Source organism: Marmota monax, unplaced genomic scaffold, assembly GCF_021218885.2.
Source record: "Marmota monax isolate L192 unplaced genomic scaffold, Marmota_monax_Labrador192_F-V1.1 WCK01_AAM20220418_F8-fsc00108, whole genome shotgun sequence".
Classification (NCBI taxonomy): domain Eukaryota; kingdom Metazoa; phylum Chordata; class Mammalia; order Rodentia; family Sciuridae; genus Marmota; species Marmota monax.
Window position 1 is genome coordinate 6,447,659 of NW_026694593.1, and position 13,337 is coordinate 6,460,995.

A 13,337-nucleotide genomic window follows, 5' to 3' on the forward strand; every position below is an offset into this window, starting at 1 on the left:
CTATGAAATGACTAAAGGGCAAAGAATCTTCACTGTCCTTGTAGAAAATACAGAAAATATTAAACATTTAAGGATTAGGAAACATTTTATCTTTATTGAAGAAAATAGCAACTCAGTAGTCAATGAATAATTTATGTGCTTTGAAACTTCATTTAACTTGTCATCTGGCTGATAAGGACTTGACTATTAGAAACTATTGTAAAGGAGAAACTCCTGTCTGGTCTCATCCATCTTTGACCAATAAGCGGTTCATCTGCAGGACCTAATCGGCCTTTGATGTGGAGGTGAGGAGACAGAATCTCCAGGAGGTAAAAAATAAAGGAAGGCGGAAGTTTTAACAGAACGTTGGTCAGCATACTGAAGATAAAACAGGGCTTTGGTCGAGTTTAAGTCAGGTAAATATAATTTTTCATTCTTTCCACTACATAGTGTTTTGTTAAGCTTCCATCACGATACAATGCATCTAAACAGCTGAGCACAGTAACAAACGCTAAATAAATGTCATAGAAGGAGAGTTCTTGTAACAGGCAACTTGAAACTAGCTGAAACCTGTTAACATATACAGTGAGCAAATACATTATAAATTATTGTTACAAAGTTACATCAACTGAAAGGAAAGGTTTTTACAAAGATATTCGTGGTCCACAAATTGTAGAGAAAGGGGGAAGGAATGAGGGAATAGTCTCAGCAAGCGGGATCGAGTTCTAGCCAATGAGATCACAAGTCTAGAGATTCCTCTCCTCCTGCCCAATCAAGGCGCGGCTTCGTCTATAAGTAAGACCGCCTTCGCTGGTTCCTCGTTCCTCCCAAACCCGCGAAGCATGGCCCGTACGAAGCAGACCGCGCGCAAGTCGACCGGTGGCAAGGCCCCGCGGAAGCAGCTGGCCACCAAGGCGGCCCGCAAGAGCGCGCCGGCCACCGGCGGCGTCAAGAAGCCCCACCGCTACCGGCCGGGCACCGTGGCGCTGCGCGAGATCCGGCGCTACCAGAAGTCCACCGAGCTGCTGATCCGCAAGCTGCCGTTCCAGCGCCTGGTGCGCGAAATCGCGCAGGACTTCAAGACCGACCTGCGCTTCCAGAGCTCGGCCGTCATGGCGCTGCAGGAGGCCAGCGAGGCCTACCTGGTGGGGCTGTTCGAGGACACCAACCTGTGCGCCATCCACGCCAAGCGCGTCACCATCATGCCCAAGGACATCCAGCTGGCCCGCCGCATCCGCGGGGAGCGGGCTTAAGTCCTGTGCTGAGCAGTCCGCACAAAGGCTCTTTTCAGAGCCACCTACCTCTCAGTAAGAGCAGCTGCACCCGCCCTCCGCAGTCTGCGCTCTGCCTAAACACTCAAAGTCAGGAACGCCCCAGCGGGGCATGGAGGAATCCGACACTCTAATCTGGTCGCTTAGCTACAGGAGAGTTCATCTGGTTCTTGGGCTGGCCTAGCTTTCCCTATCCGTGAGGGAACGTCTTCGGCGCGAAAGCCAGGGGTTCGCGGAGCCCTGTGTTAGTATTGAGGCCCAGGCCGGGAAAAGATGCTGTAAAATTCAAGATTTGTCTTGCATTTAGAAATTACATGAAGCTATAGTTTGTAATGTGATTAAAAACGGAAGTGGGTCCCTGCCGGTCTTTAAAAATAAGAGTTGAGGATCGTTAAAGAAAAACTAAGTATATAAAGAAAGACGGCAAAATTAAGGGGCTGCAGCTGGGGTTCTGGCTCAGTGGTAGAGCACTTACCTCGCTTGTAGGAGGCACCGGGTTCGATCCTTAGAACACATAAAGACAAAGATATTGTGTCCATCTACAACTAAAAAAAAAAAAGTAAGGGGCAGTTAACTTTACCCAGTGCTTTAAAAATTCCTTCTAGAAATCCACGGTTTAGTGGGGGGGGGAACCAAACAAGTGGAGCTACCGCTGTACGTAATTCACTGGTTAATTTGAAATGGAATATTTTGATTGGCTAATAAGACTTTGGTTCTAATGACCACTAAGGAAGCGCAACCAGAATCTGTTATTTACATGGACTCCGCCCCTCTATGACGACACTCTTGTAAATTAACCAATAAAAAACGCAGTGTCGTGGAGTCTTCATTTGCATACGGGCTCTATAAGTAGCGCGTAACCGGCTGGTTCTGTTGTAGTCGGCGGTTACCTCTTCCCGAGTGCGTCGGTTCTTCCTGAGGAGAAAAATGCCGGACCCAGCGAAATCTGCCCCCGCTCCCAAGAAGGGGTCGAAGAAGGCTGTCACGAAAGTGCAGAAGAAGGACGGCAAGAAGCGCAAGCGCAGCCGCAAGGAGAGCTACTCCGTTTACGTGTACAAGGTGCTGAAGCAGGTCCACCCCGACACCGGCATCTCGTCCAAGGCCATGGGCATCATGAACTCGTTCGTCAACGACATCTTCGAGCGCATCGCCGGCGAAGCGTCCCGCCTGGCGCACTACAACAAGCGCTCGACCATCACGTCGCGGGAGATCCAGACGGCCGTGCGCCTGCTGCTGCCCGGGGAGCTGGCCAAGCACGCCGTGTCCGAGGGCACCAAGGCGGTCACCAAGTACACCAGCTCCAAGTAAGGGTACACAAGGAATGCGACACAACAACTGCTTTACCCCAAAGGCTCTTTTCAGAGCCACTTCAGTAATCAGAAAATGGCTGTAAACACAATGGGGCCGTTAGCCTTTGTTAGGTATGATGTGACCATGGTCACGAGTGCATTTGTGGTTTTGGGATTAGGAAGCCTGAAACTGCCAGTGTTGCTGTCTTATCAGGAAATCCCTACCGAGTCCTTGATGGAACCTTTGTAATAAAGAATCCTTTGGAGGCAGAGAAATGGGCAATGTCTCTTCTGTCTTCAGATACGTGCTAAGACGCGTTTGGGGGCTTCTTTAGCTCGGGCGACTGATCCCTAGCATTTTTAAGTAATGATCGAGTTGGGTTTTATCTTTATGTACAGGTGGGAAGTTGTCAGTTCTTGAACTCCCTACTTAACTGTTGCACAGTGGTTCAACCTATTGGCAATATCGGGAGGTAAACTTATATTTCATGATGTGAGAAGGGTGCTATTGGCATTTCATGGGAAGCAGCCAGCACTGATGCTGTGCATAATGCACAGGACAGCCCCCCCACTACAAAGCATTACCTGATTCATAATGCTGATTCCTGTGCAGAGACTGAGACCCAATGGCCCAAAGACCTGTCGTGCTATCCCTGGACCCACACCTATGTTATTGCTCTTTACTTGAAAGGTGAACGTTCCATAGGCTTACTCTGTTTCCAGGTCATTTTCCACAGGAAAACTTTCAGGGCAAGAACCCTGTTCTGGTTTCTGTTAAACAGAACAGGACAAAACAAAAATTTATGATTGTAAGAACTGTGGAATTGCTTCCTGAAATTGCTTGCCTCTGGTGAAGTTTGCTGCTTTCAGTCAGGTTGGATGTGGGGAGGTGGTTCTCAGGTGTGTGTATTTTAATACATTTTGAAGGTATCTCCTTCGCCCACAAGTTGGCATCAAATGTTAAAATCACGCTGTGTGTGTGTGTGTGTGTGTGTGTGTGTGTGTGTGTTTTGTTTCTGTTGTTTTGCACAGTATTGGAGATCAAAACCAGCGTTTCTGTCTGGGCAAGTAGTCTACCACTAAGCTACATTCCCCAGTCCACTAGTATTTTGAGAAAGAATTTGAGAATGAGAAGGGATTTATGGTACACAAAAGGGCATGGTTAGTATGTAGAATGAATCTCTGAAGACTAAAAACTTGCATAATTCAAAACATCCTGACAAAAGCTAGTGGATTTTTTTTTCCTTACCAAATAAATACAATAGGAAAACTTTACAATTTACTGAAACAGGCTTTGATATTAAGCCATTCTTGGTAAGTCCTTCTCAGGACAATTCTGTACTTACTGTGAATTTTGTAATTTTATAATTTAGTTCAAATTTACATCTAATTAAAAGTGGTAGAGTGCTTGCCAAGTATGCATGAGGCACTGATTTCCGATCCTCAACACCACATAAAAATAAATGTATTGTGCCCGCCTACAACTAAAAATATACATATATTTAATTTTTTTTTAAATAAAATGAAGGTGTGTTCATCTACAACTAAAAAAAATTTTTTTTAAGTTGCATAAAGTGTGCCACATATGACTTCTTTCACTGCAAATTTTAGATTCTCACTTGAGAATTCCCTGTCCTTTTTCTGATGACTTCCAGACAAGAGGCCAGGGAAAGATCTCTTCAGAACCAATGAAGATTAAATTCTATCAGCCTCTGTAATGGTGAGAGTAGCCCAAGGTAATTTAACTAATTACAGGAACTTAGTGGTGAATTCACCAATCACTGGGGCTTCTTAATTTATTTGGGTCTCATAATTTTCTGTGAAATGCAGAGATTTATAATTATTGATCTTAAGCTTCCTTCTAATATAATCCACTTGGCATAGTGGCTGGAACATGGTAAATGTTTCATCAGTGTTGCTCTCAGGATGAACATCTATCTCAGATAATATATCTATGGAAGTGTATTTCATCTAGTTTGGCAAGTCTTCTTACTCAAGACTCATAGTTAACAGGAGAAAGGTATAATGATTAACTTGCATACCTATCGACCATAGAATAGGTCATATAAGGAAACCACCTTGTTTTCTTAACTCTTTTCCCTGCTACATTATGAAAAATTGAACGATTTTGTTTCTCTAAGCTTTAAACTTGATAGCTTTTTTCTGAGTCTTTTTAAGTTTTGAAATCTGATTTTCATATTAGGTATTAGATAAAAATTATTCTTAAGTGACCTTCTTCCCACCACTCTGCTGAAACAGCAAGTATGTGTAGAGAAGAATACAATTTTAGCAGGAGAGTTAACCAAGGTAAAACTTTAATTCCAATCTTCAGCCTAGAGAAAAAAAAGGTAAGAAAAAAATTTTCATTTGTCTAAGGAACGTTTATTTCATGTTGTTTGTTTATGATTGTGGGGATGTGTTTTGGAGGGAAAGAGGCATAATTGAGAAATCATTCTGGATTAATTATGCAAATCTTTTTGGAGTAGAGTTTTAAAGATTTTAAAAGCAAAGGAAATAAATAAACAAAAACTATGAATATTTTTCCTGACATAAGAAAATAATATATGAATTATAAGCATTGACTGAGTCAATGATTGAGCTGATAGATGGAAATATAGACCTTTACAACATAGAGATATCAAAGTAAGTATATTTGAAGACTCTTCCTAGCGTTATGGAAGGATGAATGTATTCCTAAAAATTTGGGGGCATGATGTTTAATGTTTAAATGTATAATGTTTTAGTAAAAAGTTCAGGCTTTTGAGAAACTAGCTGGTATACAGCCTGGCTCTTCTCTCTCAGTTGTATGACAGGGCATGTTTCTTAATCTGTGTTTCCTCAACTTAAAATTGGGAGCAATAGTAGTGCTTACTGCACAATGTTTGGGGAAGGATAAATGAGTAATTATATATAACAATGCTAATATTTGACAGTTAATAAGCATTTCAATAGTGGTAGTTGAGATTGGCAGTAAGGAAGTTTTACTTAACTCCATGCAAGTTTCTCATCTCTAACACACAAGTGAATATGACTACTAATTCAATAAAATGTACTGAAGTGCTGGGAGCCATTAGCCAAGTAGGTATGACAATTTCCTTGCCAGCGTACCCCATGTTGCAGTGACATTGAATGTAGGTGACCTTGCTCAAGGACCAGGGCAGATTAGGGTGTTCCCGGTTTAAGATAATCGTGTTTAGGGCGTTCCCAGTTTAGGTTCCAGGTTTAAGGTTTAAGATTATTCCTGCTGGGAATAGGGCGTATCCTGCTGCCTGAGTTCCCCTTGAGTTCTCACGGGATTCAGACAGTATATTTTGGAGATAGAAGCCCAGTGGGTGTGGATTTGGGCAGAGAACGTGGATTTCCCCAGAACGTGATTGTGGACGGCTGGTGTGAGTTCGGGAATAAAGAGTTGCTGTTTGAATCTACAAGCTGTGTGGTGGCTCGTGATTGTGTGCCCAGCCAGACTGTGGCACTGAAGATGTCACATTCTTCCCATCTGTTATGGTTTGGACATTGAGGAGTCCCCCAGAAAGCTCCCATGTTAATGCAGGAATATTCAGAGGTGAAATGGTTATAGACTGTGAGAGCTGTGACCTAATCAGTCCAACCTACTGACTGGGTGGACTACAGGCAGGGTGGGTCATGGCTGGAGGAGGTAGGTCACTGGGAGCGTGCCTTGGAAGGGTTGCTCTTCCCTCTGGCCCCTTTCCCTTGCTCTCTCTGCTTCCTTACATGAGGTAGACAGCACTCCACCACTCCTTTCTGCCGTGATGTTCTGCCGCACTGTGGGCCCAGAGAAACTGGCTTGGTTGATGATGGACTAAACAACAGGTAAGGTTTATCATGTCTATTCCCTCCTATCCTGGGGACTATAATAAGCCACAGAAGTGTTCGGTTCCATCAGTGAGTGTGGTCAAACTTGGTTCAGAGAGACAGAAGAATGCATCAGGTTACTGGGAGTTATCATCATGAAAAGACTTGCTTTTGGAAACTTGCAATATTATGTGCCATCCTTTACACACATGTACATTTCAGCACAAGAATCCCCCATACAAAGATGTGCACATAACCAAGAGTCATCATAAATTTTAAGAGAAATATCCTCTCACCCTCAGTTGAAGAAAAGCAGAAGTTTTTTTTCGCATCATAAACCTGCCTCTAATAAGAGAGTAAATTGAGAACTTTGAAGGGAATATAGCTCTACTGTCCAATATAGAGTCTAAATAAAATTAAGCTAACATGGATCTGAATTATGTTATTAAATCAGAGACATTAAAGAGTAAAACTCAAACAGTTAACACAAGAGAGCTCAAAATAAGTGTATTTAATACCCTCAGATATAGAAGATAAATATAAGAAAAATTAACTAAAGATCTTAGAAATCTAAAATTTGGTTATTGAAAAAAACAAAAATAAAAACTTAGAGCCAAATCCAGAATTGAACTCCATATCTACACTCCTCCATAGATGAGGAAAAAAATTAAAGATCAAGTCAGAAATTGCACCTTCATATAAAAAGTTACAAAGATGAAAAATATAAAGGAAAAGTTAGTTGACATGAAAAAATAATTCCAGATATCTCCAAATTCATCCAATAGAATAATTTGATAAGTAAGGAATTGAGAAAACTTAAGAAATAAAATACAGATATACTAAGTAAGATTTGGTGATTGTAGACTGCACAACTTCAGAATACCAATTAAATTATAATCTTTGCCAATGGTGTCCCCTATCATTTCCTTGACAACCAAAGTCAAGGAAATAAGGGAAGAAAAGGAGGATATTTCACAGGATCTAAATTCATAGACATACATCTTCCTCATTAAATTCTGAGGACACAAGTATAAAATGAAAATGAATCTTATTTAGATACATGGTAATAAAATTTCAGAACAAAAAGTTAAAAGAGAAAGGTCTAAAGACAACAGGTATATTTGGGCAGTACTGGATATAAGACAATGAAGCATTACCTTTTATAAAAGGGGGGGTGGATTTTGAAACAACTTTTATATCTAGTCAACTATTGTTTTGGTATGAGAGACTTTTCAGACCATCTTTGAGAGAATTACTAGAATTGTTGTCTGATAAGTTTTTGTTTGTTTGTTTGCATCATGGGGGATTCAACTCAGGATCTTATTCATGTGAAGCAAGCACTCTACCACTGAGCCACATCTCTACCCCTCCAGTAAGAATATTTAAAAGATTCCAAGAAATGCTGTATACTAGAATCAAAGGTGACCATGTACCTAACAAAACATATTGCTATTAGATTCCTTAAGAAATTAAGAAAACCTGGTATTTAAATTCCAGATGACATTAACATGGGAAGTGCTGGAAAAAACAAGAGTGAAAAAAGAAAGAAAGCGAGCAAAGTAAGAAGGATAGAGGCATTATTACTACGGAATTTTAAAAAAGTAGATTAGATAGATCTACATATATATGGCAATAGAAGAAAGTTATTTCATAATCATAAAAATTGTAATCCATTAAGGATTACATGATCATGAATTGTTTTCTTTTTTAAAAAATTTTTTTCAACCTTTTTAATGGACATAGTACTTTATTTTATTATTTATTTTTATGTGGTACTGAGGATAGAACCCAGTGCTTCATATGTGTGAGGCAAGTGCTCTGTCACTGAGCCACAACCCCAGCCTGAATTGTTTGCTTTTTAACACATGTACACACACACACACACACACACATCTACTCACACAATGTGCATATAAGGACTTTATTATTCTATTTGGAGATAGGGTCTAGCTAAGTTGCTCAGGGTCTCGCTAATTTTCCAAGGCTGACCTCAAATTTGTACTCCTGCCTGAGCCTTCAGAGTAGAAGGGATTTCAGGTGTGCACTACTATCCTGGCTACAAGGATTTTTGTTTTTCGTGTGTGTGTGTGTGTGTGTGTGTGTGTGTTTTGGTACTGGGGGTTGAACTCAGGGGCACTCCACTGCTGAGCCACATCCCCAGCCCTATTTTGTATTTTATTTTAGCGACAGGGTCTCACTAAGTTGCTCAGTGTCTTGCTTTTGCTGAGGCTGGCTTTGAACACGAGATCCTCTTGCTTCAGCCTCCAGTACCAAACCTCTGGGATTACAAGCATACACCACCACACCCGGCCTACAAGGATTTTTTTAGGTCAACAATCACAGTAATTAATTTTAATACAGTCCTCAGGAATTGACAGATAAACATGGTCAATGAGATTAACCATAATTATACATACTATGTGATTTTGTTTTAAAAATGGGAAAGTTACATTATTTTCAGATTTCATGGTATAATAACAAAAATTGACCATGAGCAAGAGGGCAAATTAAATCTCAATGCATTTTGAAAATCTGAAACCATACCAGGGTATATATTCACTGATTATAAAGCAATAAAACAAATAAGCATATTCTCCTGAATCTATACTCTTAAAAGAAAGCATATAGGCTAAGAGGATTTTAAAAAATAGATACTTTTTATAAGTAACAATCTGTATGATAGAAGAAATTCATAGTTTTGGAATGCATTTAAGAGAAAATAAGAACTATTTAAAATGGATTAAAGGCTGAGGCCAAAGGATTGAAGGTTCAAAGCCAGCCTCAGCAACTTAGCCTTGCCCTAAGCAACTTAGCAAGACCTTGTCTCAAAATAAAAAATGTTTAAGAAGTGGGGAGGGGGACTGGGGATGTGACTTAGTGGTTAAGTGCCCCTGGGTTCAATCCCTGATTTAAAAAAAAAAAAAAAAAGGGCTGGGGTTGTGGCTCAGAGGTAGAGCGCTCACCTAGCATGTGTGGGGCACAGGGTTCGATCCTCAGCACCACATAAAAATAGAGATATTGTATCCACCTACAATTAAAAAATAAATATAAAAAAACTAACAAGAATTAAACTAATAAAGGAACAATAGGAAAACATGAGGGTAGAAGGAATAAATTTAAATAAAAGCAGAATCAATGGGGGTAGATCATACTTCCCTATTCCATCAAGATTAATCAATAAAACCAAAGGCTGTTCTCAGAAAAATAAAGCATTCTTTAGTAAATTTAACATTCAAAGAGAAAAGGCACATAAAAAGTAACATTAAATATAGAAGAAATTAAAAATGATATGAATTCTGCTTTTAGATAGGGTCTAGGTGAATTGCTGAGGCTGACCTCAAACTTGGGATCCTCCTGCCTTAGCTTCCTGAGTAACTTGGATTATATGTGTACCTGGCTATATATGTGTATTTTTTATGTGAATTTATTTGCAAATGTAAGCAAAATTTTAACTTTTTCCTACAAATTAGCACAGTTGCTCCTAGAAAAACAAACACATAAATAAACAATAATTATTAGAGAAACTAAAAAGATAATCAAAGATCTACCCTTAATATAGGCCCAGACCTTATTTTCTCTTAAATGCATTTAAAACTATGAGGGGAGAGAATGTATTAGGTAAATTAAAAGATCTGCAGATCTTTTTTTTGTTGTTGGGGAAGGGGGTGAAGATTGATGTCTTACTTCTCCACTGATATTGTAAAGTAATGACAGCAACAGGAAGGTTAAGTGAAATAATCCATGTAAGGCAAATAATTAAGGGATTGAAAAAATAAGGTTTAATTGTTATTACATACATAATATAGATTTCACAGAAGGAGCAAAGATAAGAAGTTGCAACTCAAGAAACTAGTAAGTAAAATGTTAAGGTTTGAATTCTAGCTGGGGGTGATGGTACACACCTATAATTCCAGCAGCTCTGGAGGCTGAGGCAGAAGGATCATGAGTTCCAAGCCAGCCTTGGCAATTTAATGGGGCTCTAAGTGAGACCCTGTCTCCAAGGTAAAGTACAGAAAAGGGCTGGGAATGTGGCTCTGTGGTTAAATGTCCCTGGGTTCAATCCTTTGTTTTTTTTTTTTTTTTAAAAAATGAATTCTAGTATATTACAATCAAAGCTTGTGAAATTTTAAGATGTGGTTGAATTAAAGTTAGAAAATGATTATTTTCCAAAAGAAGTGTGGTATTTGTAAACCTGTTTATGTAAATGCCTGTTTCTTCTACTTAAGGTCTTTCTCTGCCCTTCTAGAAATGGACTTCAGAGTCACAGCTGGGTTAGGATAAGTGCTGTTTCACTGGAGACCTTCATTGCTTCCTTGAAATTAAATTGTATTCTTAGCAAATACCACATTTGGGGAATTTTATTTTTCCAGAAGGCCTGAATCAATTATTTCTAGCTTTTCTTAGAGATTTTCCTTGTTCATTAATTCCCATATCATGTCATGCAATCTTTCCCTTTAACATATGCACCCTCTCCACAATTTATACTTTTTTATTCTTTTTACGTCTTAAGGGTAAGGAGTAGTATGTGCTTAAAGTAATATGGAAATGAAAAAAAAAAACAGGCTGAAAGATGAGTTTCTTACCCTTCAAGGGTTCTGATCCCATATTTAGAAACAAAACATAAAGAAGACAGCAATTTTATTGGCTCCTATTTTACTGCAAATGTGCATTAGCAAGTCTATATCCCAACCCCCCCCCCCCCCAAAGACCTCATGGAGTACCAGATTTTCAATTTACTAAGGTTTTCTTTGTTTTTGTGGGGATTGGGAGAGAACAACATCCTACTTTCCTTGCCAAGTATAATATACAGTTTTTTTGTTTGTTTGTTTTTGGTACCAGGGATTGAACCCAGGGGTGCTTAACCACTGAACTACATTCCCAGCCCTTTTTTATACTTTATTTAGAAACAGGGTTTCACTGAGTTGCTTAGGGTCTTGCTAAGTTGCTGAGGCTGGCTTTGAACTCATAATTTTCCTGCCTTTCTGTGCTGCTGGGATTACACGCATGCGCCACTGCCCCCAGCTAATATGCAGGGTTTTATAAAAAATATATTTTTTAGTTGTAATTGGACACAGTATCTTTATTTTATTTATTTGTTTTTATGTGGCGCTGAGTATGGAACCCAGTGCCTCGCACATGTTAGGTGAGCGCTCTATAGCTGAGCCCCAGCTCCAGCCCCAATATGCAGGTTTTTTAGGGCTAGTTTTTATACTATTATTGCTATGGAACTGGTAATAATGACTTCTTAAAGATTCTAACTATACCATTTATAATAACTCACAGAAATGAAGGATATAGGAATAAATCTAATACTTCTAGAGAGAAAATTCTAACACTGCCCCCAGCTAATATGCAGGGTTTTTTAAAAAATATTTTTAGTTGTAATTGGACACAATATCTTTATTTTACTTATTTGTTTTTATGCTTTGAGTCAAAATTTGAGTTGTCCCCCATTCTTCTCTTTCTTATATACCCTACGTCTAAGTAATCAGAAGCTTTGTTGACACTTCCGATGAAACATATTCTAAATTGACTTCTCAGTAGCTTCACTGGTACCTGCTAGTTCAAAATGCCATATGTCACACCTGGATTCCTAAATTTGTTTCCTTGCTTTCCATTGTTGTCCCTCTCTAGCCCCCTGGGTCTGCCTACAGCTAAGCCTATGGAAGTGAGGACTGTCAACCCCCCTCTGCATCTGCCAGCTGTGTCTTAATTCTGTCTATTCTCAGGCCTAGATCCACTAGATTGATTGGGCTAATCCTTGGTCTTTCCGGGAAAATCCCTAAATCCTAAATGCACTGAGCCAGGGAAGACCCAGGATGGACCCAACTATTTCTGTTTTACCCCAAACCAGTTGGTCTGCTTCAGGGGTGCCTTCTCAGGCTAGGAAACTCCGAGTGCTCTGAAGTGGGTCTGGACTCCCGTGGTCTTTGAATGAGTTTGAAGTTTTCCACACCAAGTCTGGAAGGTGAGAAACGGACCTCAACTGACCCACCTCCTCTTAACCAGTTGCTGGTTCTGTTCCCCACCTGTCCACTCCGGGACGTTGTATTTAGGCTTGAAAGACCCAGGGATTACAGGATAGGTCCAAGACCCTTACAGGTGAAGCTTCCCTGGGTCCAAGCGGCCCTGGGTGTTGCCCCTGGGACCATAAAGGACACCACTTACCCTGCCCCCGCCCCGCCCGGCCGCACCAAAGCACAAAAACAAGACCCACGTCCTGCACCGGGTCCCTTTAGGAACTGGATCTCAGTCCAGGGAGGCTTTCCCACCCAGGATAGGTAGATCCCGGATCCTTGGGGACTAAACCCCAGTTTCCGAACCCACTTGGGGACAACGCTCCATCCTGGGCTCCCTGCCCGCCGGCCCGCTGGTGGTGCGCCCGGGCTCTGGGGACGCGGGAGCCAGAAGGTGGGTTCCCGGACCGGGAGGCTGCGGCCGCCTCGTCCCCGCCAGCACCCTCCCTGCCGCCGCCTCCTGCGGCCGTTCCGTGAGTGTCCCCTGCGGGAGGTCAGAACCCTCCTCTCCTTGCTGTGGCTGGCAATCCCCGGGTCTCCGCGGGGGCCTCAGCAGAGCGGACACCAGTCCCCGCAGTCCCTGCAGCGGAGGCCGCGAACCCCACAGGCGGCCGCCAGGGGGAGCCGCGCCCCGCCGCTCGGGGTTGGTTAAGAGGGAATGGCCATCTAGCCACCCGCGTGGGGACAGCGGTTCCAGCCGCACCCGGCTTCTCGCGGTACTGCCCCCCAGGCTTGGTTTGCACACCTGCCCGCCTGGAATGAATACTGGGGTTGGGGTTTTGCGGGGTGCCCGGGAGTCGGTGCTGCTCCGGACACGCACGACCTTGTGAGGTCTTCCAGCCACCGAGCGCACTCTAGAACTCCTTTCTCTCTCAAACTGGCGCTGGGAAAGCAAATAACTTCTCCTGGGGCTTAAGGGAGAGTTTGTAGAGAGAATCACCGGGCAGCTTTCCCGCCAGCACGTGCTG

The 13,337-nt window shown here is 41.7% G+C and overlaps 2 protein-coding genes across 2 annotated transcripts; both read left to right on the forward strand.

Moving 5' to 3' along the window:
* Nucleotides 1–793: 793 nt before the first annotated feature.
* Nucleotides 794–1,576, forward strand: LOC124077537 (histone H3). Its single transcript, XM_046421983.2, has one exon. It carries the CDS (start codon nucleotides 822–824, stop codon nucleotides 1,230–1,232), a length of 411 nt encoding a protein of 136 aa, XP_046277939.1. The 5' UTR covers nucleotides 794–821; the 3' UTR covers nucleotides 1,233–1,576.
* A 530-nt stretch (nucleotides 1,577–2,106) lies between these two features.
* LOC124077538 (histone H2B type 2-F) lies at nucleotides 2,107–2,822 on the forward strand. Its single transcript, XM_046421984.2, has one exon. It carries the CDS (start codon nucleotides 2,178–2,180, stop codon nucleotides 2,556–2,558), a length of 381 nt encoding a protein of 126 aa, XP_046277940.1. The 5' UTR covers nucleotides 2,107–2,177; the 3' UTR covers nucleotides 2,559–2,822.
* The last annotated feature ends 10,515 nt before the right edge of the window (nucleotides 2,823–13,337 follow it).

Coding starts and splice junctions, on each gene's coding strand:
- LOC124077537 (XM_046421983.2), top strand. CDS start 822: ATGGCCCGTACGAAGCAGACCGCGCGCAAGTCGACCGGTGGCAAGGCC.
- LOC124077538 (XM_046421984.2), top strand. CDS start 2,178: ATGCCGGACCCAGCGAAATCTGCCCCCGCTCCCAAGAAGGGGTCGAAG.